General features: G+C 39.2%; 1 protein-coding gene across 1 annotated transcript in view; it reads right to left on the minus strand.

The window, feature by feature from the left end:
• LOC134530896 (serine protease snake-like) overlaps positions 1-18,499 on the minus strand; it is a 55,849-nt gene extending 37,350 nt beyond the window's left edge. The window contains exon 1 of the mRNA XM_063366185.1: positions 18,411-18,499. Coding sequence (XP_063222255.1) covers positions 18,411-18,498 — 88 coding nt within the window. The 5' untranslated portion in view covers position 18,499. The remainder of the gene's footprint in view (positions 1-18,410) is intronic.
• Between the last annotated feature and the right edge of the window lie 8,999 nt (positions 18,500-27,498).

Genomic DNA, 27,498 nt, shown 5'->3' on the forward strand with positions numbered 1-27,498 from the left:
AGTTAAAATTTCATGTTTTTAATTACATATGCTCAGGGTAAATGTGCTAATGTATGCTTTTTAATTACAGGTGTTCTGGATAACGTGTTTAGTGATATGTAATTTCTCTGCTGTGTTTATATGTGATTCTTAAACATTAGTTTCATTACAGGATATGACATAATATTGATGGTAGTGATAATTTATTGCTGAGTTTCGATTTATTTAATATATTTATTTAATTACAGATTCTTAAATTAAGTTTTTTATGGCAACAATTTCTTTTCTGCATTGTACATACTTAAGTGATATAGTTTTTAATTTTTATATGAGACAAACCACATAGACACATAAAAATACACACTTACAGAAATGTTTAATGTATAACTTAGAATTTGAATTAAAAATTTATTCTGCTTGATAGAAAATAATGCCTCTAATTACAAAAAAAAATGTTGGTTAGCCATAACCTTTAACCGATACTTAACTCGGTTCGTAGTGCCAGAAAAGTGTTACTAACTTGTTATTTTCCATTCACAAATGACCTCTCGATGTAATGGCAGTGATGTGCCTGGCACTCACGGCTTTAGGAAACTAACAGTTTACATAGCTACCTCGTACTGAATAATTTCTTAAAGTTAAATTCTTCATAAATGATACTCACATAATTTTCATGCTTTTAACCATAGCACTGTGTGATACAGTAATCTCGAAGCAGCAACATTTCTTTAGTAAAACTTAACATCAATTTTTATAGATATTATGTGAAGACACAGCACCACGCTGGGTTTAAACTCTAAAATATAAAAATTTGCTTAGATTTTTTTATATTTAATATTTGAATTATTAAACATGGTGTTATGACATTTTCTACTGACATTTAACCAATTATAAAAATTGCAGTGTAATTTTATTATCCATTAATTACATCCCTATTTGACAGTTACCCAACCAAAACATTGCCATGTGGTAGTCACTTGGTTTTCCACATGGCAATGTTATTGTTGATATTTGGCGGAAGGATACATAGTAACCTTGAAAATAGATCCCAGCTTGAAGCAGGGCTTCCTAAAAGTATGAACTTACCGTGCGGCGACTATAGTCGTAAGTGAAAACTAAAGAGAACGCCGCAGAAGTACGACTGTCTTCAAACTTATATTTGTTATGAATCATGTTTGCTGTAAACGCAACACTTCCAGATGTCATCATAATGCTCTTGTCATCCAGTTAGGAATACTTCAGGAGATGCTGTGACGTAGCTATAGTCACGTTTCACCACACCATCGCCAAATTTGCAACACCCAAAACATTGCGGAAGTGGTGCTTGACCATGAAATTAAGACCTTTATAACTGTTCCACCAATGCAAACATACATAACACTTCACCAAGAACGTATGCAGGATTTCATTTCCAAAAAGGAGGGGTGGGGGATAAAACCTCTTTGCCTGCTGTTTGTTTTCAAATTGTTTTTTGTTTGTTTGTGAGAATGTTAGATTTTTTTAATGATATATTATGATTTCTGAGTGTAATAGCCCTTCATCCCCTCCTCTTGCGAACGTGTTTGCGCTTCTCACACTTTTTTTTTCATTGTCCCGCAAACAAGGCGCAGACACTTCAGCTGGAAGAAATTAAAAAAAAACTTCATGCAGTATCCATGTAGTAATGCTTGCACTGCCACCTCCTGGCTTTTATATACGTGCGTACAAAACAGTTACGAACCATAAAGATGGCGTCACTGCGCCAATCACTCCCAGATGGACTCTGACGTCATGGGAAGGGCAGGCACATGCCCGCGAGGCGCAGTTTAAAAATGGACCCTGGCGTCAGCGCGGCTCCAGCTTGGTCGAGCTGTCAACATTCAACAGCCAACAGTGAACCGTCAACAGTCCTCTCCAGCGCCGCTCCACTGCTCGCGGCCTCCCCTGTCGGCGCTGGAGCGTCCGTCTCGCGACGCACGGGATCCCGAGTGCAGGGAGACGAGACAAGCTGCTCATGTCTCCCTCAGCAGATACAAAAAGACCGGAATACCTACGAGTGAATTTCACATAATTTTACCAGTTTTGAACAGAGCGAGGTACAGCAGCGTTAAAAATAAAATAAAAATAAAAAGAGCGAGTTTTTCAGTACTCGCCAGTGATGCGTAAACATCTCGTTAACGAGTGAACTCATTTGTTTTCGTGTTGTTTATGCTGCAAATTAACTTATAATACGAAGCTCGGACACGAAATTTAATGCGGAAATCTTTTAAAATTATGCCGAGCGTGATAAATAAACTGATAATTAAAATAGTCGCTTTTCAAATATCAACACTTCTGGATGCGTTTCACACACGCAATCTGCGCCTGCCGCTATAATTCACTGCCTGAATCGTAAACGTTGTTTGCCACCATCAAACGCAGATAGCAATTATTAGCACGAAAATACTTGAAACATTAAACGAATATAAACGGCTCCGATGAAACACCTACTTTGGACCTGATTTTCGACAGTAAATTTATTAAAATATTGCCCACTTCTTAAAATTCACTAAACAGTTAATACTAAAAAGTTTCCGCACACGTTAGAAGTTATAGTTCTATGGCATTACTAAAATACTAACTTGAAACATTTTAAAAGATATACTGTAAAACCAAGTATATGTTTGCTTATTTGTTTTTGCCTAAACGACTGAGATCAGTCTGTAAATACTTATTACAAAGAAACTTTAACATTAGTGAGCTGATTCAATATCATTATATTAATATATTATGTTGTTAAAAATGTTTAAAACACCCAGTGACGAGATTTGAACTTAGCCCCTTGAGGTTACCAAGCGCGCGTTCTACCTCTCTACTCTTAAGACAATTGGGAATTTAGAAGGAGAACATGTATTACAATCAGCGTAATGCCAGCTTTCTTAGATATTTTAAAAATTGTGATTATTTTATACTATGACCAAATATATTTCACGGTAGTTTCACTATCATAAAGTTTCATTATTTCATTCGTATCGGGGTGAACCAATCATTAAAAAAAAAAGCCTCGAAACTCAACTGTGACCCCCGTGGAGATTTTTCAGTCTACCCCCCCTTCCCTTTTCAACATCATTCTCGGAGGTCCTACTGGTGCGTTGTCAACCTTAGTGGGTGCATCACAGGACAAGAAGATATGAACGTCAAGAAATTGATTCCAACTGTGTTCATGTTAGCTACTGCACCACCTACACGATGGCAACGAATGAACTGGAGGAACTTGACCCTTTTCCTTCTATTCATCTACTGAAGTGGACAACTTATATCTCAATTAGAAATGATTTTTTAAACTTTGAATGTGTGGGTCGTGGTATAGCCTAAATTCAAGGGTTATGAAAAATATTAAATGTTATATTCAATTACATGTTATACCATTAAATTATATATTAATATGTATTATAATTAGAGCTTAAGATCATTACCACATATAATATTTTAAAATAGTTAAGTTAAAATAAGAAGAATTAAAATGATCTTAGGAAATCACAAATTGTGGCTGAAAGTGCTAAAGAGAATATGAATAATAAACTTAAAATTGTTTGAAAGGAGATCGCGTGGCAGCATTCACGTTGGTCCCTTCTGTTCCTCCGCAGAGCCCAGCACACACTGGTGGTCTGGTGTCTGGCGACTTTCCAGCCATGACTCTCACAGCCACGGCTCATTACGACCGCCATCTTGCAAGATCATGCCGATAGCAGGCCTCTGCGGCCGTTGTCTGATAGACTTTCTTGTCTTTCAAGGTTGAGCTGAGTCGCTGTGGTAGTGTTAACCGACACTCCTTTATGATTTTAATTTTCATGGTTGAGTATAGTTGATAGGTTTTTCTATATTTAGCTCCTTTTTTTAACCTGTCTTTTATTTGTGGGAGGTATCTCTCGTGCTTACTTGATTTTATTTCAATCTTATTTCATCATTTTAATTATTTTAAGTCTTTTTTTTTTCAATATTATGATATTGCTTATTATAAATTTCGGGCAAGTTCTAATACATGTTACTGTGTCAAATAAATATTTTTAATTTTTCAATCAAGAAAAATTAATTTTCTCCAAAATTATTTCCAATCATCACTCACTTGAGTTAATCTTAAATATTTTAGCATACTTTCTGAACTTAATTACCGTGTATTTTAAGGTGTTGCAGATTTATTTAAATGTTTTAAAGTTTGTAATATTTATCCATATACAAACGTTTCACATATTTATAACAATTAAGTCTTTCTATGATTAATGAATTTTTTAATCCTTGGGTTTGAGAGCAAACTCCATCAATAGCAAAATATTTATATATTTAGATACATATATTTGAGGTATTTATACATGTACTAGCCGTTTGCTCGATGGAATTTCCCAAATTTTCATACCCTATTTATCCCCCTTAGGCGATGAATTTTCAGAAATCCTTTCTTAGTGCTCAACTGCGTTATATAAGGAACTCCTGTGCAAATTTTCATGCTTCTAGATCAATCGGTTTAAGCTGTGCATTATTAATCAGTCAGTGTTAAGAGTTTTATTAAGTATATTTTATTACATTCGTTGTAGTTTATTCACTGGAATAGCTATCACAAGGACTACCAAATTCTCTAATCAGCAACAGTTAAACATTTATATATTAAGTACTATTAAAAAGATGTACGTACCTAGGCAAGTAGGCCTGTTAAAATGCCAGTAATAAAGGAATTGGGAAAGTGCGCAATTAGCACCAATTGCACACCACGTTTCATCCATTTCAGATATAGCTGCCATATTCGTAAACATACGTCGGTCGTAAGTAAAAGGGTACTTGAACTCAAATTCTGAATGAAGTTCCGCCTACGAAACTCAACCATGATGAGAAATAAACCAGTCAGTTTGGCAGCTTAAAAATATTTAGTTACAATCGCCTTCGTTTCGTGTGCATCACAGATGTGGGCATTTATTTTTCGCGAAAAAATATGATCTCTCATTATTCTGAAGTAATGCATGCCAGCGCATGGTAATTTGCGGCCTTCTGCTAGAGAAGTCATCGCCCTGTTTGGCCGGACCATTCAGGACTCGTTTGCTTCCCGCACTGGATGGCTGTGACTGGCGTGGTGGCAGGAGGCATGTACCTGACATAAATGCCCAGGTAACCACGAAACTCAGACAACGTTACAAAGTTTTAACGCGCAGATGGTGTAGAAATCTTTTTCGCGAAAAACACATGGCCCCAATTATAGAGCAAGGCATGACGCGGTTTCACATTACGACGTAAATCTAGTAAACTAACATACCAACGGCAATGATAACATCAGCATGTGGCGGAACCAGGGATGCAGCATATTCAATACTAGAGATGACGATTAACCGCGGGAAAATGTTTCTGTTTGCCAGGCTTCAGTACACTATGTCTGAGTTTGCAACACGTATTTTCTTACTGTCTCTTATCGGCGATAGAAGTTCGTTGAGTATTTCATTCAGTCCATGAGAAAAAAACATACCGCAATAGACAACTTCCATGATTGACACTAAAATATATATATTTTTCTTATCATAATATTAAGGAGACTTATAATTAATTGCAGACAGTCTTGGTACAAGACATTTTCGCTCTAAGTCGTCATCATTATTCACTAAGCATGCTTTTGTAATTAATAAATTTTCACTGCTCTCAGTAGTCCAAATCTGCAGTTTTCTCGCGTGTATGACTTCAACGAGTTGTAGAATAGTTTGTATCGTCTTATTTTCCTCCTGAGGAAAATAAGTGTTGGCACCATTGGACGGGAGGACGACAAGGGAACTTGGAACAACTTTCTTGTACGGCGTATTTTCCTTTTAAATGAAACTTCTTGACGGCCGATCGGATAAGTCGATGCGATGACTCATCAGAGCGTAACGATGAGTGAAGCGTTCGATGACTGAGAGGTGGAGGGGGAATATTGAACGTCCTACTCTCTATACTCTCGGGCAAGCGTTAGTGAAACTGCGCTATGGTGCTGCATTTTTTTGTCACGCTGAAATCAATTTACATTCGTGAAAAATTGTACATACATTTCTAATATTTAGTAATATATATATATATATATATATATATGACTTTTAAAAAAGTCGTTTCATCAACTAAAGTTGCAAAAAAATTTTAATAGTAGTTTTCTGCTGAGACAGCTTCGTTATCATATGTTTGTAAAACTCCTCTACGACACAATCCTGCTGACCCCCACTCCTCGTGACACATCTCGCGGGAAACACTCATTCCGTTTCCCAGCTGCACATCTCTTAGACATGGTGGTGTTTTATATGACTTAGTGTGTGAATTATTTAATATTTTGTTCTATGCTATTTACGCTTGGAGTTCCACTTCAAAAGGCTGCACCTATTTTAATTTTTGTTACCGTACCAATTTATTGCTGTGCGTAAAAGTTATTCTCGGCGATGACATTTTCGTCAGAAGCTTGTCTTGACGTGAAGTACGCAATTCGACGGAGTTTCTCAACACTTCCTTCATGACCTTGAGATTCCATGCGCTTCTTCCCGCGAGACACATACATAGCGGCGTTTGCGTTAGCGGTTACGTACGATTTCTACTGCCTTATATCTCAGTGGCTTTCAACTGTCACCGCGAGTAGCGTGATTACGTTGCGGCGTGTTTGGACTGTGTCTCTTCCTGTTTGCAAAACTGATGCAGGCACTCCAACAAAACATTTTGAACTTTCAACTTGGAGCACTTCTTGGAAAACATAGTTTAGCTTGAAACTGTAGAAACTTTTCTTTGTGATTTTCGCATAATTTCAGTCGGTCTGTTCACTCTAATCCATCCAGTGGTACTGAATATTTTTCGCGAAGGAAGGAATGAAAGACAGAAAGTAAAGTATTAATACAGGTGGTTTGAGTGCATTTCAACGCTTTGATATGAAATACAAAAGTAACCCGTCAAAATTGGTAAAATGGCTAATGGCAAAAACAAAGCCTTTTCATGACAATTTATCTGAAAACACTTCAATAAATAAAACTAACTCTATATAAGTGAGTTTAATGTACATTTATACAGGTTAGTTTCCCGTTGTTAAAAATTTGGTCGGACCAGAATATTTTATATTTAAGTCCCAGTATATATGAAGCTCTTAATAGTGTCGCTATAAATGCCCTGTCAGTCTGATAATTTTTAAAGTTTATTTAGCAATTAATTTGGACTAGAAATATTGTACTACAATTTCAATAAAACGCTTCTTTCAAATGATTTTGAAAACCTTTTTGGAAATTTATGACGCTGTTGAACTTCTTAATACGCCTAAGCGTTTTAGTATTTTTCAAAATATTAATAGTTCAACTTACTCTATGGTGAGAATTTAACAATATAATGGTTTCCTTTACAACCCCTAAACATGACCAAACAAAAGCAAATTTAACCTACACAAATAATGTATGTAATATTTAAAGTAATGTTTTCTTTTTTTACGTTAATTTGCAAGTCAATCAGTAAAATTATTGGCATGGACGTATTTCATACGAATGCAGGTTACGTTTTTTCCTGGATATAACTTTAATAGGCTCATACCATCAAACAAATCTAACACGTTTTATCATTCGCCTTATACACTAAATGTATGAAAGAAAGTGCAACTTACGAGCTTTCAAAAAAAATTGAATGAGTCTTTCAGTAATCGCCAGTGATGTGTAATATCTAACTTTGGTAACGAGCAAATTCATGTGTTCTAATGCTGCAAATTATAATAAGATTCTCGGACACTAAATGTTTACGTAAAATACTTTAAAATAATGAGCGTGATAAATATACGTAAATTGTGTTTCATGCTATATTTATTGACGCGAATCACACTTAGTTTCCGCACCCGCTGCTAGAATTCGCTGCTGGAGCAGCTACGTCAACTATTGAATAATTTGATAAGGAGACCAAAATTTGAAACTATATAATGAAACGGCTCCGATAAAAGCGAAAAAGACTTAAAAAAAAAAAAATACTAAACCCCATATTTGGACCTGATTTTAAACAAGGAATTTTATTAAATTACTGTCCAAATGGTGAAAATCATTAAACACTTTAGTATAAAGTTTCCCTTTGTACTTTGAACTTTCGTTCACGCCATTCATCTCAGATAGCGGTACCGTAGTTGTAACACATTTCCGTTCCCTGAATTCCGTCGCATTCACGAAATTACTCCCACCAAATGCCGTATACCGAGATATACATATCAAAACACTCTTGCAGTTGGTTCATTAATTACTTGTAGCTTCTTTGACAGATACGCTTTCAAACAATCCCAGTACGATAGAAGAATACAAGCTCTCTATCGCCGTGTCTCTGAAACACTATCGCACTATCGCGACAAAGTTGAAGTCACTCTGGTTAGCCATTAGTTTGCAAAACAAACCGTGGCTGCAAAAGAGGCTAATGCTATTATTTTGTTTAATATTTTGAAAATAAATCTCTAGGAAGCATCGTAAAAATGACAACACTTATTTAATTATTATTGCTAAACAAAGATGTTAACAATTAAGTAGGAAATTAGCGTTAGACTTAATTAAATCCGAAATGCAGATGGGAAAATGAAAGTATTTAATTATTAACATGGCAAATATGTCACACACCGAATCCCTAACTTCTTGCTTCCATCCAGAGGACAAGCATGATACGAGCTTTGTTGACCTGAGTGCAACTGTCAGCACGTTGTAAAATGCAACCAAATTTACTTGAAGTATATAGGTATATAAGTAAAGCTGTGATGCACTGTAAACCAAAACGCTACGTTTATTTACCTTTTGGTGTATCATTAACACACAAAACACAAGACACAAGACCGAAGTCTTCATAACCCAAACCAGTTCTTATTGACGTACGAGTAGTAATCACGTTGCTACGAACAAATTGAACTGTGAAACTTCTGTTTTCTGCACCTGCACCTTAAGGCCATATTTCAAAGATATTTTTATTCTATGTAAAAGAGATATACATGAACGCTTAAAAATTGTAGTTGTTTAAGAAGCGTAGTTTTCAAAATATTACACTTGAAAATTGATAATTTAGGTTTTTGTGTGACAGGTTTTTAATTGTCCATTGATATTTTTTTCTTCAAATAACTTGTATTTGGCATGATATGTACCATCTGCACAAAAAAAAAATTGTTATGAAATTGATAAAATAATTACAGAATGTCTGACGAAGCCCTGAGTGTCTCTTGATTTAGGCATTAATATTTTAGTATAAACCACAATTGAATCAAGTATTTGAGAAACAACATAAGTCACAAACAACAGATTTTACAGAAAGTGAATAAAATGTAATAGTCCATGGCATGTGGCAAAATATGTATATGTGATACTATGGATACATTACAACGTTAATTTACTTCTCTTTAATGTGAAAAAGAAAGATATTGTATTTACAACCCCCCCCCCCCCCCCAAAAAAAAACTATATTTAAAAATGCTGGACTTATGTTGTTTCTCAATTTCCTACATAAACTAAAAATATATTGTTCTGAAATGTGATATTTTTGATTTAAGGTAGTCATAATATTCCACAAAACATAATATTTATTTGCGTACACAAAGTAATACTATAATTTTACTTAGAACATAAAAAATACCAATAATTATATGAATATAAATGCATCCAGTCCCTAATGCACTAATCTTGCTGATATGAGAAAGTCTATACGATGTAGGTTTTTAGATCTACCTTTGTATATGCGACTTACACCAACTTTAACATTGAGAGATCACATTTTAATATAAATAAGTATGCACATGTCACTCTTCAAAATGCACTATTTGCTGATGATGTGCGGTAAAGTCTACATTGATGTGATTAATCATCAGGCTGGTTTTTCGTTACTTCTGTTACTCATGTTGGCCACAAGAATAATTAATTATAGAATGACTGGCAATCTTCTGTGTGTGGCAAGTAGTTTTGCAACTTGCGGAGGTCATCTATTTTATTCTGGTTGATAGAGATGCAACCTGCAGGATACCCCATGTTTTTTGGAAGAACAAGGTCAGCAAATGTGCATTTTAGAACCCTAAAATGGTGCTTGAAAAGGGAATCAATGAATGGTCGTGCCACAACAAGTCCAGCATTGTTACTTGCATAACTTAAGTGCATGAACTGACTTGGTTTGAATCTTGTTTTCTGGTCTCTAGGCACAGATTTTCCATAGGACTCTTGTGACAGCACATTCCTCTTAAAATACTTGGGCCACCATTGCTTGATGTCGAGAATGCTGATGGAATCTGCTATTACAACAGTGCTGGGGCGTGCCTGGGGGGGGGGGGGGTCGAACGGGACCGGACCACCCCCCCCCCCCCCCCCCCCCCGGGGCTAAAAAATTTTTAATATTAAATTCATAAAATGAAAAAAATAAATATTTAGACTTCATAAAACTGACTTTTATGAAGTTACGGCCAGTATTTTTAGATAGCCTAAATGGGCATGTGTCGTTTTGCCTAAAGGCGTTTTGCCTAATTTTAGGCAAAACGCCGTTAGGAAAAACGCCGTTAGGCAAAACGCCGTTAGGCAAAACGAGGTTTTGTCATCATAGTAACATTTTAGGCAAAACACCATTAGGCAAAATGCCGTTAGGCAAAACGCCGTTAGGCAAAATGCCGTTAGGCAAAACGCCGTTAGGCAAAACGCCGTTAGGCAAAACGCCGTTAGGCAAAACGCCGTTAGGCAAAACGCCGTTAGGCAAAACGCCGTTAGGCAAAACGCCGTTAGGCAAAACGCCGTTAGGCAAAACGCCGTTAGGCAAAACGCCGTTAAGCAAATCGCAGTTAGGCAAAACGCCGTTAGGCAAAACGCCGTTAGGCAAATCGCCGTCAGGCAAAACGCCGTCAGGCAAAACGCCTTTAGGCGAAACGACTTTAGGCGAATCGCCGTAACGAATTCATGTTTAGGCAAACCGCCGTTAGGCAAATCGCCTGTTACTCGCCTAAATCAGCAATATTGAACACGTATTTTTCAAAATTTTCCCGGGGGAGGATCCCCGGACCCCCCGCCTAGCTGGGTGGTATTCCATACTCCCAGGCCCCCCGGAAAGGCCGTAGCCTTCTGCCTGACCCCCCCCCCCCCAAAGCAAAATCCTGGGCACGCCACTGCAACAGTGAAGGATCTCTTGCTGGATGAAGCTACAATTATCTCAAAATTCTCCTTGATGGTGTACACTCTGTCGTACTTCTTGATTTTGCCTTGGAGTACTGAGAAATCCCTATCGCAGGGCAGGAAAGAGTGTCCTCTTATTGGGAAGTAATGTTCGATATGTCTAAAATGTTTAAGAGAAGTCAAAGCAGACAACATTCGGATGAATGTATGGTTCTTACTTTGTGCGCTGCACGCATCCGAAAATATGTACAACTCTTTGACTCCCTTCAATGACGTATTCAAGAACTCAAAAACAAATGAACATACCTCATTAAGCCCCTTTGTTCCAATTCCCTCATGGTACACAAAGAAAGTTGCATTGCCATCTTTGAGATTATGTATGCAGAAAACACTAATGGTTCACTGTCTAAGGTAAAACACCTCCTGGACTGGAGTGCAAGGCAACTGTAAATTCTGCATGAAATCTATGCAAATGGCTCCCAAATCACCCGTTTTATCAGCTTTGATTATCTCGCTGATTTCCTTTATTTTCGCTGAAAATTTCTTTTCTGATTCAGCTACTTTCTTAACACATTAAATATATGGCTATACGGGAATCAAGCAAATTGGTGCTTTGTGGTGTTTGAGTGGGGTATTTGAGAAACAACATAAGTCCTGGACTTATGTTGTTTCTCAAATACATAGCAACTAGAGAAGGCTATATCAATGGAATGATTGCGTGGACTTCAGTGGTTATTTGCTAGCATGTACAACTACCCTCCAACAAACTGTTATTGTTGGTAACTCATTTTCGCCAAAATGTGGACTTATGTTGTTTCTCAAATTCCCGATTCAATTTTTAGTTGATGGTTTGAAACTTCATCTGTTAAATCAAATTCTGTTTGATTTTTTCAGTAAGCGCCCCGTAACCCCTGTTTTTCCTACCCTTTGAAGCTATGTTTGGTTTTATCAAAAATTGTTTTAGATATTATTTATATGGTTTACAAATGCTTTAAGTGAATTTAATAGTGTTTCTAATAACGGAGTTATAAATTATTTTGTCCTCCAACCCCAATTTTTTTAATCCTTGCAGTCATGGTTAGTCGGATAAAAAATTAATTTCAACAAAAGTTTGCGGTATGATTCTAAAGAGATCAAATAACTTTATACGGATGGCTTGTCATATTAAGGATATTGTAGCAACTATCCACATATTTCGTGGCGTGTTATTACCCCCAATTATTTCAATTAAATAATTTTGCAACAGTGATAAAATTCGTAGCGGATGTATAATTTCATACAATAAAACAAAACACAGACGCTCAGTGATTCATCTTAAATACTTTCTTTATTATTTATAATAAAAATGCTCTTCAGCCTCAACTTCAAAGACGTGTACCAGCCCTGGGAAGCACTTTAGACCGCGAGTCGTACTGATTTTTTCAACATATGTTGACGTGATTAACCTGCAGCACAAGTTGGTCGGTTGAATTCAGTCTCAACAGGCATAGCTATATATATATATATATATATATATATATATATATATATATTAATTTATAAATATATATTTACAAATTGTTGAGATGGCAATGGTTTTTGTCTCTGTGGACCATAAAACGAAAAAACCATGTAAAAAAGTTCCTAAAGTCGCAACATTTAACGGCTACAATCATGCGCGAAAATCTGCTGGATCCGAAGATAGTACCCACGGGATAACGCGTGTCGTTCCAGTTACACAGTTACGATTTTGCAAGCGCAAGTGGGGGCCATTGCCGCCACCCCTCTCCGGATCTAAACCCTAAAAAAAATACAAATAAATAATTTACAAAATTTTTATCTGATAGTATAATTTTTCTTTAGATACATATATAGTGTATAGAGAAGGTATAAAGGTTCGCCTCTGCACAGCACCTACTCGCTGGGGTGGGAAGGTGGTGAGGTCGCTCCCTCCGCAGGTCTCACTGCACGCACGGGGGAAGCCTACAACTCACGTAGTTTCGGTTCCCTGCGAGAATTTCCGAAGATTTCCGAAGTTTTGCGTTTTGGTATTAACGCCACTTCAGCCGCTAAATCAGAAGTTTCCGATGAAAACAAGCATGTTGTGACTGACCTAACCTAAACCTAACCCTTCGATTTTTTTTAATTTCAATTTTTGAGAGAAATCCGAAGTTGCACGAACGTGGTAGGGAACCGAAACTACGCGTGTTGTAGGCTTCCCGCACGCACGGGAGCTGCAGGCGGCAGCCAGCACGCAAGTCACGCTCGGACGCGGGTCTGACGTCGCCGGATGCCGGGCCACGCCGCCAGGAGCGCCAGGGTGGGGGAAGGAAGGGGGGAAGTGGAGTGGAGAGCGGCCCTCGAGCGCTGCCGGAACACCCGAGCTAGAAGCAGGGGAGGTTAGGGAGGGGGGAATGTGCAGCAGCGCTATTTCCGGCGTCGCCGTGGCCCGCGATTATTGTGCAACGAGCCGTCTCCGTCGCCGTGCCCCATTGAGCGCCCGGGAGCGCCGAGAGAAGTCGGCCGTCCTAACGGCTGACGCCAGCATGCTTCCAGACCTCGCACCTCGCACCTCGCACCTCGCACCCAAGTGCCCGGCGCCTTAAGAGGCCACTCCAGTGTTTCAGGGGCACTACGCAACCCGCGTTAACCTCATAACATTCAATGCTATTTTCATTTTGCTTATAACTAATTAACTAATATAGATTTCGAAATGATGCTTGCTCGATATGTAAGACAACGATGCTCTTATCGAAGCCCCTTTCTTCAAAAACGTGCATAAATTATGGTTCAAACCTAGACAATACACTTATTCATATTAGTAAAGATTAGTGTAAGACCATAATTTATGCACGTTTTTGATGAAAGGGGCTTTGATAAGAGCATCGTTGTCTTACATATCGAGCAAGCATCATTTCGAAATCTATATTAGTTAATTAGTTATAAGCAAAATGAAAATAGCATTGAATCTTATGATGTTAACGCGGGTTGCGTATTGCCCCTGAAACACTGGATTGGCCTTTCAAGGGCCCCGCCTACCCGGGCACACATACGGTGCGCAGAGCTTCAGGAAAAACAACGCGATTTCAAAACTACTCAAGATATCCGAGTGGGGTCTGCTTACGAAAAGCATTTAAGAGTTCGCTGAGGGCCGAAAAGAACTTTTGATTTCGGATTAAGTTTTTAAACTGTATTTTTAGAAGAGTGAAAATGGCTAAAACGCGTGTTTTCAGAGTAATTTTTTAGACGTAAAACAACCGGTACATATTCTTGAGAGCACTTAAGGTACTTGCATTACACCTTCGGTTCTCCGCAATATAATGTTACGTTCACCGCTCAAATTTCACAGTTATCTTGTGACGACGAGAAGACTGCGCGCCAGTTCAGAGCCTTGCGCTTAGAGGCTATACCGTGCTAGAAGCACCAGCGAGCGTCGCGCTTATCATCTCGCCTCACTAACACAATTACACCCCTGACGAGGCGAGCCCCTTAAGGATACTCCTGTGGAATATGGTAATGACCTGTCATGCGTCACTTTGTCTGTTTACCCAGAAACCAGTTGCCAAGCAATTGTTTGCAATACTACAAAAAGGATATTGTAACTTTGTACAACACATCGCTGTGTATATTTTAACATATATATTATTTACGTTTATCGATATAATACTGAGAATTCATAAGGAAAATGGCGTATAATTGTATATTTTAATTGATGTTTCATTCAAGCAATTTTTTTTTGAATCACGGGAAAAATAATTGGACTTTATTTAGTTTCATTATGCTTATTGATGTGCGCAGTTAATACTGGAAACCTATTAAGGGAACGGTTTGCAAATAACATTAACTATTGGAGGTACTAGGACAACTCGAAGCATAAATGCCGCACTGACGTCGCCGATACGTCAAACGTGATTGGTTAGCGCGCCTCGCGTTGGTGTGATTCCCGGCTTTATGGTCCCGTTGTAGTTTTTTTTAGTATACGTATACATAAATACGTTATAGATGATCCCCATTCTCCTGTAGCTAGAGACTGGAAAAGAAATCGCGGATTTGTTTCACGCTACTGATATTGGTTCACTGTTAATTCCGAGGACTCTAGGCCAACTGGATACCCATCAGTCAATGAAGTATCGAATCACAATTTATCCCGCTAAGACGCTTCGTAAGTCAGCAGCCAATGAACAGTCGACGTTTGCCCAAGTATGCAGAAAATCGTCGAGGCCATTTATCCCACGAGTTTTTCCTGTGCCTGCCTATAGCATTACAATGTAGGTGCGACGATAAGCAAGAAAGAACATCAGGTTTATTGACCACGCGAGCCGTAGCTAAATATGTTACATACCACCCAAGAAGGGAAGATAAACCCCCACCTAAAGAATGTAAACCGATTCTTGTCTGCTGCCCGTGGTTCCTTCGTCGACACAACATGTCATTAGCAAGGTCAAAATCTACTGGAGTAAGTGACGATTCATGTGTTTTGTTTGCAAATGCAATTCAGCTCAAATGTGCATCTGTCAAGTAGTAATCTGACACCGTGCACATAGGGAAATATCAGACATCTGCTGGATTTGAAACTCGGGTCATCAAAGTTCTACGAAGATGGTGTACTTAAACTTCTGGCCGATTACGACAGCCGACAAACCTCTGCTTTATGTCCACCACTAAAAAAAATTAATGAATATAAATCCACACGACTTATTGTCTAAAATGCTTCCCCAGGTGTGTACTAGCCTTTGAACCACTGGTTTATTGCAAATAATGGAGACACTATTTAAGATGTAGCACTAAGTGTCTGGATAATTTTTATCTAAACAAAATTCTACAATTACTGTAAACTTTTACGCCGTCGTAAAAGTATTTCATTAAAAAAATCATAATATTCTTCCACGTAAATAACACAGGACTGCGATGAAAAAGTTTTTTAAATAAATTTATCACAAACATGTATATGTTGGTCTGTAAATAGCAAATATAAACTTTGTTTTAACGTATCACGTCACATTCTATTTGCATATAGATAAATATATAATAGTTCGTTAGATCGGTAAGTTCGTTTTTTTTTACAAAATTGATAGCATGATCTATATTTCTATTCTATACTCTATGACCGACCATCCTATAGTCTATTGTTACTAACCTGCCTTTCCCATGTGAGAAAAAGAATATAAAAAAAGTTTTATGTAGTCTATGACTAATCATAGTGGTTTAAACTGCAAATAAAACGTGTAATAAAGGATTGTTTTATTAAAACTGTAACTATGGATCCTTGGAGTTGCAAAAACAATCCAAATTTATTTTGCTATATTTGCGGACAATATACAATAGTTAAGCAAAAATATTGCTTCCACCACTTCACATCAAACTTGGTTTGATCAAACAGTTCGTAAAGGCATTACCGCAAGATGGAAATACTTACAAGTATCTTTGTGCATGTTTCCCTAGCTTATCTGATGCGAAGTTGAAAGAGGGATAATTTACGGGACCTGATATTAAGAAACTGATTAGGGATACAGAATTTGAAAAACTGATGACAACCTTGGAACGAAATGCCTGGCATGGCTTTGAATATGTCGTATCTAAGTTTCTAGGCAACACCAAAGATCCTGCGTACAAAAATATTGTCCAGGAAATGTTAAACACCTATAAAAATTTAGGCTGTAATATGAGTCTGAAAATTCATTTTTTTAAGTCTCGCATTGATTGTTTCCCAAAAAATCTAGGCGACTACAGTGAAGAACAAGGTGAACGGTTTCATCAGGACATAAATAGATGGAAAGAATATATCAAGGCCGTTGGGACGTTAATATGATTGCGGACTATTGCTGGATGATACACAGAGATGAAATAAAAAATCATAAACGAAAACAACAAAACGCAGCTTTTTTAAAAAAAAAAGACGTTATTATAAATTGTTTTCTACATGTATACCTTAATGTTGTATGTTAATAGCTAAAGACTCAATAAAACTTTATAAAATATTCTAAAATCATTCTAATTCATTTTATTAACTTTTTTTGTTCTTTTTCGTATTCAAATATTATATCATCTAAATCTGATAAATGTGACGTGGTATATAACATATGAATACCGTTTTCTATTACTTTTAAGACAATTAAAACAAATATTAACCATTTAACAAAAAACTTTTCAAAAAACATTTTCGCAGACCTGTGTAATCATTCGTGGAGAATAAAGGAATCATTACAATCAATATATAAAATAGTTCTAAGATAGCATAAGTAAGTTTTCAAACTTTTTTTTCGTAAAGAACCTGCAGCAGACGTTTCCTGTTGAAATTCAGACTCATTCATTACGTTACTTTTGGCTAAGTACAATTCAATTGCACTGTATATAGGAAAATGATAAAACTAATGCAAAACTTTTTGAATATGTATTAAAAAGTTAACAGAAATTCAAGCAAATTGCACTTATTTGCGGTGAATACAAAAAAATATATATAGAAAGTTTATTAGTAACTACAGCTTCGAGAAGAATGAAAAACACATGCACGGATGACAGCAAAAAAAAAATCCAAGATAAAATTTAAGGTGAAAATCGAATTAATAAAGGTAAGTATTCGACACTGTGGGATGCTCTCCTTGAGATTTACTTTCAGTGCGTATATTAATCTTCTAACACGAGTCAAAATTAACTTTGAATCGGGTGTGATGGCAGTACTTAAGCACTGGTGTCGTGAAGCTGTGAGGTTTTTTTTTATAAAACGTAATATGTAGGCGCAGGAAATTTTCACGGAAATAAAGAGTCTGGAGGCCCATTAGACTGCAAAAAGGTATGCCCGCGCCAGCTGTTGCTTCCTTGTAATTGGCGGCCATCTGCGAGAGAATCCATTGCCTTATTAGGCCGAGCCATTCAAGGCCCGTTTGCTTCCATAATTAATTATAGTTAGGGGCATGCATATTTCGTGAAAATATTCCGAGACCAGCTGAAAGTTAAAACACCGCATCATCGTCTGTGTTTCGTGATTGGGTAGGTTTCTTTCAGGTCCATGTAGATTTTTACAACACCAATCACAGTTATTAGGTGCGGAAGCAAATGCGTCCTGAGTGGTTCAAAACAAATAAGGCAACGACTTCTCTCGCAGACTGCCTCCAATCACAACTAAGAAACCGTTGGAGCTGGTATACCTTGTTGCAGTCTAATAAGCGTTCAGATTTATTCGCGAAAAAAAATGCCTGCGCCTGATTGTAGTGAGTGGTGTGCTGACATGCACCTGGTGGAAACTCGCCCAGCCGATGCCCAGCCAGTCTGGAAGTCTTTTCGCGCAACGGGCACTAAGTGGAAGGAAAGACTGAATGTCTTCAGGAGTCGCGGCTCCGCACTCGGGGGCGGAGAAGCGCGCGGGGAACTCACCGAAGAGGAGCGGAGGGGCGGCTGCGGCTGCACCGGCGGCGGCGGCGGCGGCGGCTAGGAGCAGCAGCATGGTCGCGGCGACACACATGTCTGATGCGACCGCGGCGCCGCCGCCCGGTATATACGGCCTCCTCCTCCTTCCCCCTCCACGCAGCCCGCGGTCCAGGATCCGAGCTGCTCGACGCGGGCGGACCGGGGTATTCACCTCCCGCGTCACCGCGCCACCGCGCCGAGTGCGGCGAACACGCAGAAAAAAACACTCTCTGTACTTTCACAAGAGATTCCTTTGGAAACCCAAAGATATTGTCAATTTTTACAATGCGTGGCTGTTGTTATTTTTGAATATACATGTTCAAAATACGTTTATTTTTTTTTTCGAAATATTACTGCAAATGGGAAAGATAATAATAATCAACAATTTTATTTTATTTTGTTGTATCATGTTTATTATGTGCAACTTATTGAGGTACTGGTACACCGCGAAGCATAAATGCCCGGGTAAGAAATTCTAACCCAGTATAACCGCGAACACTGTTTAGCAGTGACACCGTTGTTTTCACGTAAATGTACAGATTTACAAACATATGTAATTTTGCATGAATGTTGCTGTTGAATCTACTATATAGTGCAGTGTTGCATGGGGACAGAGACGCAAGCCCAAGTCTTCTGGCGTGCTAGTCCATTGTCTCAGAACTGCACCATATCGCTACGTGAGGAGTCTCTGTCTCTAGCAATAAGTACTTCGGTCTCCAAGTTTAAAATCATCACCAAGACGTATGTCATTAGTGAAGTGGTTTCCTTAGCAATATGGGAAGTAAGTAACAATAAGTATTATTGTCAGATCGTAGACTACTTTCTGCAAAATTATTTTTAGACGAGCCATGTGTTGAAACTTTGTTTCACTGTCTTGTGTTTCGTGGTTGGCTGGATTTTATTTCAGGTACATGTCTAGTGTCAGCACACCAATCACAGCCATCCCGTGCGGAAGCCAACGCGTCCTGAACGGCCCGGCCAAATAGGGCGATGGCTTCTCTTGCAGGCGACCACCAATTGCAAGGGAACAGTCTATTGCAGTCTAATGGGCGATCAGATTATTTCGCAAATAATTCATGACTAGAGACCGGAAAAATTTGCGAATTCATTTTGCGATAGGCTAAAATACAAATAGTTATACCTCAGTGCTGCCTCTGCTATTGGTTCACAACTCACCTGGATGACTCTGGGCCAATGAGAAACACCCAACCAAAGTTTTATCGAATCAAGGTCTGCTACGTTGGGACGTCTCACAAGACAGCAGCCAATGAGTGGGTGACATTTGACCGAGTGTGCGTAGAACTATGGAGTTCATCCTACAGGTCATTGAACCCGCGAATTTTTTCGGTCTCTATTCATGACCCTAGCCATAGTGACCAGAGTCACTAACTTCTTCTTATTGACTTCTGGTTTGAGGCCACGTCCTTGTAAATCATGAAGTGCCTGACGTTTCGGCGTGCCTTGTTGCAACTATACTCAAGAGCGATTTGATGGTTGGTGTTCTGGCTGGTGTCAGACAATTGGACAAAACTGGGAATCTAGTAAGCAGACTCGTCCTCACAACCCCGGCCTCCCCCAGGAACCAACCACAGCTCGACTTTGGATGGTCCAGAACACCGAGGCCTTCAGTTGTTAGTCATCCTTAGAGCCACGGAATTTTCGCGCATTCATTTAGTCGCAAGCTAGAATGCAAACCTCCACACTGTCGCACTGTGTTCATGATTGGACCGCAGTTATCTGGACACGCCCCTCTACGACCGTGAGCCAACGATGTCCAGCTAGGAGAGAAGTAAGCGAATCAAATAGTGCCAAATAACAAGGATAAAAATGTTCTCGCTAAGAAATCAACCAATGGGAAAGTAAACAAGGGGTCGAGCACACCTATAACTTTGAATTCTATCCTGAGGCCAGAGGAATCCGCAAAATTTCCGGGACTCTAGTCATCCTTGAAGATGGCTGCAATAAAAAAAAATCTGTATGCCGAAGCGTAGGTAACTTCAACCCAAAAGCTGAGAAAAAGTAAAGTGTTATCTTTTTCAACCAATTTTAAAAAAGTGTATTGTAAAAATGTTCATGGTTAGAGATGCGGAAATTTCAAGGATTCATTTGGTCGCAACATCCATACGCGTGCACCGTGATCACGTTTGGACCGCAGTTTTTTTTTTACACACACACCACATTCAAGGACCTTGAGCCAACGATTCCATGGCCAGGAGGGGGATAAGCGAATCACGTAGGGCCGATTAACAAGAACGAAATGTTTCTCGCCAAGAAATCAGCCAATGTAAGATGAAACGTAGACGGACAAAAACACGAGGCTTTGAATTTAAATTCGCAAAATTTGCTGGACTTGTGTGATGGTTTTGACTGTGTACGCTAGCCTGGGAGGTGGGAGCGGGTGCGTGGCGCGCGAAGGTCGACGATGTTGACCTCCCTCGCGCTCGCCGGCACTCGAACTGGCCCGTCAGCGAGTTGCCTCTGCAACCACTCCCGCCGTGTGGCTCTCCTTACACAGAACAGTTTTGAATACCTGTTGCCCACACATAGAAAGATATTGTAACTTTGTACCGCACATGGCCACGGTTATTTTTGTACATATGAAGAAAAAAAACGTTTTTCGAGATAATACGGAGTATTTCTTACGAAAATTAGCGCATGATTTTATATTTTGATTGAGGTTTCATTCGAACATTAATTTTTTTTTTAAATCCTTAGAATAGATGATCGAATATTCAATAAGAGTGTTTTTTTTTTGTTATTATGCTTTTTTTTTTAATGTGCGCAGTTAACACTGGAAAGCTATTTAGGGAACGGTTTACAAATAACTTTTAACTATTGTAGGTACTGGGACAACACGAAGCATGAATTCCCGGGTGAGAAAGCCGAACCCATCGGTATCACTGAGAACTCTACAGTTGTTTTCATGTAAGCGTGCAAAATTACAAAAATATATCTGTAATTGTACATTTTACAGCGTGGAGCTGCTCCTCCGCACAGCTGGCGCCGCGCCGCGAGGATCGAAGAAGGAGGGAGACCTCCGTGAAGGCAGTTCCATCTATAACGTCTCGCCTAGACCCCCCCCCCCCCTCCTGCGACGCCAAGGCTTCCAGGAACGAGTCTCTCGACACTCTCGCGCGGTGTCTTCTCCGACGCCGCGTGCCCTCTTCGAGGTCGCCGACTGGAAGAGAAGATAGAAGATAGAAGATGCCCCTGACGCCGACGTCGCGCGGTGGGGCCAGTTCGGAGAGCCGACCTGCGAGGAGCTCCTGATTCGAGAACCAAACAGATGCCCTGCCGTGAGCAACAACCGCGTTAAAAATGTTAACGTTCAGGGTTTTAAGTATCTAGTGATGGCTCAAAAACCAATATTCTCGAATCTCAAATCTTCAATTCGAATCCCAAAGAAAATCTCGAATACACCCATCCAGGGGCGTAGCCAGTGGGGGGGGGGGGGGTGTGTTAGGGGTTCAACCCCCCCCCCCCCTTAGCACCTAATATTTAATTAATTTCTTATTCATCACTCAAACAAATTTCATATTAAAATTAATAAAAATTTTACCATTACAATATTTAAAGTTAAGTACCGAAAACTGCTAAAATAGCACTATTTTACACCTTAAAATCCAAATTTTCCCGGGGGAGGACCCCCGGACCTCCCGCTTTAATACGGGGGGGGGGGCATGCTTCTTAACACCCTCCATACACAAATCCTGTCTACGCCATTGCACCCATCGAATCCGACTCTAGGTCTCAAGGGTAAAAAATAAAATAATATGCAAGAAATTAAAAATATATAACTATGGTGTTGGAACATTCAACCCTTTTAATGTTGGTTTCACAAACTAAGTTTCAATGTTAGTTATTGCGTTTCCTCAGCAGTTTTGGCAATCTTTCTAGAGTGGAATGTATTAAGAAGTATTCTTAAAGAGGGTTTTTGAACTTGGACTGTACTGTCTCTTGCGAACACATTTTTATATTCGAAACCATCTGGCTAAGTGCAGTTAGGTCTTGTCCTAAAACTAGATATAGTAGTTTTATTTATATAATACAAGTACAATATCTTGGGGATCGGTAAAAGGATTTCTATGAAGAAAAAAAAATATCCAGTATACTTCAGAGGTATTCAGTATTGAATTTTTTAATTACTTTATTTTCTCAAATATTTGTCTTTTGATCTTTTTTTCTCGAATATCGAATTTTAGAATTCGATTCGACCACCCCTGGTCTAAAGGTTTGTTCTCACACGCAGAGCTGGTCTTTCATTTTTTTGCCATTATTTTTAATTAAGGGATTGTCCAAGTAAATTTATTCAAATACCTTTCTTGTATTCGTTGTTACGTCATAAATTTTCTCCCCGTATATTTTACTAAGCATAATTATTTTTTAGGTGTTAAAACGTCACGCAAGTAATGATAGTGAAGAACATTTGCGTGATCATTTGCCGCTAATATATAGTTTTAGTAAAAAATTTGTTGAAGAATTTTAAGACCAAAAATAACTTGCAAGAGAGCTATTTTCATAAATTTACAGTAGAAGCCTTCCGAGAACTATAAAAATGACCAAAGTGGCGTGAGGGACTGAGCTTTAAGTCACCCGGTTTTTCATAGCGAAGGAGAGTAAGAGAGAGAGAAAAACACGGAAACTGCTAACTCCAACTTTTCTACTGACTGTAACGATATGCATATTGCGTGGCTCCTTAGCTTTACTCCTCATTTAGTATTAAGGTGATATAAACATACACTCATGACTCATGCTGTAAAAAAATGAGTACAATAATCTTTTACGCTTATTCTTTAAATTAAAATTTAAATTAAACGTTATTTCAATTTGAAGTTACGAGGTTTGCTAGTTGAGATTTACGAAAGTGTAAATTGTGCTCTATAATAAAATTTGCATTGGGTCTGAGTCTTGGAGAGGACATGCAGGATATAACAACTGTGACACAAAGATTCAAAAAAGTTGATTACGAGGTTTGCTGATTAGACCAAAGATAAAGGTTCAAGTATGCAGGAACTCCGATGTAAAAGAAGGCTCCAAAAGGACCTACGTTCCGACTCGTAGCTCGTGAACTGGTTCGTGCTGGTGGTCGAGGGGAAAGAGCGTGACGCCTGCTCCTGAGAGATCACGACCACTAATAACCGCGCGAGGCGGTGTAAATCTTCCGTGCGTTCGACTCTGATTGGCCAGTATAAATGGATTCAGACCATAAATTCTTTTTACATTTCCTTTTTTGTTCCGGCATCGCCGATAGCGCTTTATTTAAAAGTGGTTTCACATTGTGTTGCATCTCTAAACAGTGCGTAGTGAAGTATCGTATAGCTAGCGACCCGGAAATTCACATTTCTATGTAAGATATGCTTTCCTATTGGCTGATTTCTTTCTGCAGAACCTCCACTTCTTTTGAGTAGGTCAAATAATTTGGTCATTCCACTGCTATTTGCTAGTTAAATGGCACGCATCCATAGAGGGGAGTGTCGAAATTATCGTGACCCAATCATCAAAGAAATACAAAGGTATAACTGTTTTCAATCTGCCTTGTGACTAAAGTAATCTGCGAACTTTACGGATGTACGACTTAGCTAGTCGAGCTAGGTGGTGGCGAATCGAAGAAACCCAACGCTATATCACTGCCCAAAGACCAATTAAGATTTTTCCCGAATTGGGTTAGTATCTGCGTGCTCGACAATCATATCGGCGGAGAGAAAACCTTGGATTCGGACAGAAACATTTTTCACGTTTTATTGTTAGAGACATTTGTATTTAGCGAGAAAATGTGACTGTTTGTTGGACTCAGAAATACTGTGTTCGTTTTTAAGATGTTTCTTTCATTATTGATGTGGGCAGGTATTTCTTTCGAGGAAAACCGGAAGCTCATAAGACTACAATGAGGTATGTTTGCGACAGTGGATACTTCCTTGAAAATGGCAGTCGTCTGAAAGAGAAGCCATTTACTCTTTTGGCTGGTCCATTCAGGACGCATTTGCTTCCGCACAGAATTTCTGCGATTGGTGTGCTGGCAGTAGACACGTACCTGAAAGAAATTGTACCAATCACGAAACACAGACTCGGCCAGTCTGAAATCTTTTCGTGGAAAATACATGTCGCTGGGTATTGGCGTCGATCGATGAGAGTAGCTAGCTCATTCTACACTCGTCTTGGCCAATGGTAGAGTGGCTTATGTGCTGCTTGCTTCACATCTGTGATTTGTCTGGAAATAATTACGATCTAACAAACAGAATTCTACCCACCAGAGGAGAAACAAGATGTTATAGTGTTTCACTAAATATCGTGGTTCGATAATATAGTTTGTGAAATGTAACTACTTATGTGATATCCATGTTGGGTGTCAAATAAACATGCAGAACGTGTTCGGTGTTTCACAAAATAAATAGTCGGGAAACCCCGGATCACGTGAAACTGGAAATTTTGTGTACCTATTCATTTCGTGACACGCTTAAATTCCCATACTTTCTGATATTGCCTCAAAGTTTATCTGAAGGACTGTGGGCCAATGAAGGACCCTCGGCCAAAGAAGTATCGGATCACGGGCTTCCAAGTTGAGACGCCTCACAGGTCAGCAGCCAATGAGCAGATGACATTTGCCCGAGTATGGAGAGGACTAGGAGGCCATTGAAGCCGAGAATATTTTCCGTCCCGACGTGACACCATCACTAGGTCTTTGCATCGAGCACAGCCTCGCCCGGATGGAGCCAGACGAACGTCACCGCGCTTGGCTTTCGTCGCACGGTCCGTCCGCAGAAGCGCTGGAGAGGTTTCGGGACCTGCTGGTTGCGACACGCCCCGAGTCACCTGGGGGGCCGGCTCGCTGCCCGGGTCGTGATTCACGTGGCACGTCGAGTGTGGAGTCCTCTCCACGTGGGCGGCGAAGGACGCCCGAGGACCCTGTCTCCAGACGTGCCGGCGTGGCAGGCGAGCGTGTGGAAACACTCCGACACAGGAGTGTCCGCTTGTCGTCATCGTGAAACCACGTATGTGTAGTGCATTTAAGACGATCTGAGAGGGTCTGAATTATACAGTATGTCCATACTACAATGTCCCAGTTATAAATTTTAACAGTATCAAGCGTTGTAGGATGTTGGTTCAAGATCACAATTAAAGAGTAACTCAAACGGTTTTAGATAAGCGCGTGCGCGAGTACTGCTTTGTTATTTTCTCGTTTGCAGCACCACATACGCAAAATGGTGACTCCTGAACGTAAAGCGTTTTGTGTTCTGCAAGCTGCTAAGAGTGTATCTGTAATTTCAGTACAACTTGGTTTCGTTAAAAGTTTCATTTTGATCCCCCGTATATGAAAAAATATCCGCTGATGGTATTCGAGACGACATAGCACTTTTTCGCTGGCCTCCACGTTCACCTTATGTAAAGCTTTGTCATTTCTTTCCTTGGGGTTTTATAAAAAAAAATTGTGATATTGCTTGCATTACTCTGGACGGTTAACCAAAGTGTGGGAAGAATTGGACTTTAGGTTGGATGTGTGCCGTAAAACTAAAGGTGCACATATTGAACCTTTGTAAGATAAACTAGGGTAGTTTACCTTCAATTTTATGTATGATTTGTTGTAAATAATCTAAATTAAATTGTTGGAATATACCATTAAAAGGACATTATTTTATGGATACTCTGTATTTAAAAGTGATTTCTTCAAGTCGAAAAAGCAATCCTGATGTTTTGTCAGATGCAATAAACATCTAGCGGTTTCTGACCTGCAATTACATATGCCCACCTCAGTGATTCCTTCCTTGTAATTAACTTTAGTCTGCAAGAAAAGCCACATTGCCTCATATGGCCATTCAGGACACCTTTGCTTCCACACATAATTGCTGTGATTTGTGACCCGACAGTGGACATGGACATGGACCTGAAATAAACTCAGCCAATCACGAAATACAGAAGATGCTATAGTGTTTTAACACATAACTAATCTGGAAATATCTTCACAAGCAATGCATGCCCCTAGGCATAACACAGGCTATGTTTGGAGACCAAAAAATCACGGATTCGTTTCGCAATAGTGTTGATTCTTCTATTCGCTCACAACTCATCTGGAGGACTCTGAACCAATGAGAAACCTTCAACCAAATCTGTATCGAATCAAATGCTGCTACGTTGTAACGTCTCACGAGAAAGCGGCCTATGAGTGGGTGACATTTTTCTCGAGTATACGAAGAACGTGGAGTAAATTCTCGTGATCATTTACGCCACGATTTTTTCAAATCCCGAATCATGTTAGATTTAAATATTTTGCAGTCGTTCACAGGCGTGACTCAGGAATAGATTATGTTCATAATATCTGGAATGAAATATAGATACTAAGATTATGTCGATGAATATATTTTTACAACTCTTATAAATCGACACCCGGAAATTTCGCGTTTTAATATTACAACGGGTTAAACTCCGAACTTCTGCAGGGTTTTTTTCGACGTTTTCAGTTATGCCTCTTTTGTTTCGACACGTCCCGTGATTTAGTGTAAAAAAATTATCAAACCAACAACCGAACGTGCGACTCACATTTAGGTCACTTGAGAAATAGTGTATTAACTGGTTAGCAGCAACCAACAAAATGTGTTCACATTTTGGAAAAATTACTACTTCACCGTCAAGTCTCGCCTACATGTATTTTAACCCGCAACAATGGCGAGTCTCTACTTTAAAACATTTTGAGCTCAGAATATCCCGGTGGGTTTATGGAGCACGAACCCCACCCCTTCCCCCAAGCCATGGGTGTATTTGTGTTTGTGAGGCGGGATGATAAGTGCGACTCTAACCGGTGCTTCTCACTGGCGCGCAGTCTTCTCGTGTACACGGTAACTATGAGATCTGAGTGTGGTAACCATAATATTAATTTGAGTATAAATAAATACAAGAGTGTAATGCAAGGTGTGCTTTCAAGAATCTTTACAGAAAGTTTCGTGCGTAAAAACTATTCTGAAAACACTCCTGAAACAAAAAGTTTCAGAACAAAGTACGGAAACCGAACTACTCATCCGATCTCAGCGTATTCTTGAATGATTTTCGTGAACAGACACCGCTC

This window comes from Bacillus rossius, chromosome 3, assembly GCF_032445375.1.
Source record: "Bacillus rossius redtenbacheri isolate Brsri chromosome 3, Brsri_v3, whole genome shotgun sequence".
In the NCBI taxonomy this organism is placed as follows: domain Eukaryota; kingdom Metazoa; phylum Arthropoda; class Insecta; order Phasmatodea; family Bacillidae; genus Bacillus; species Bacillus rossius.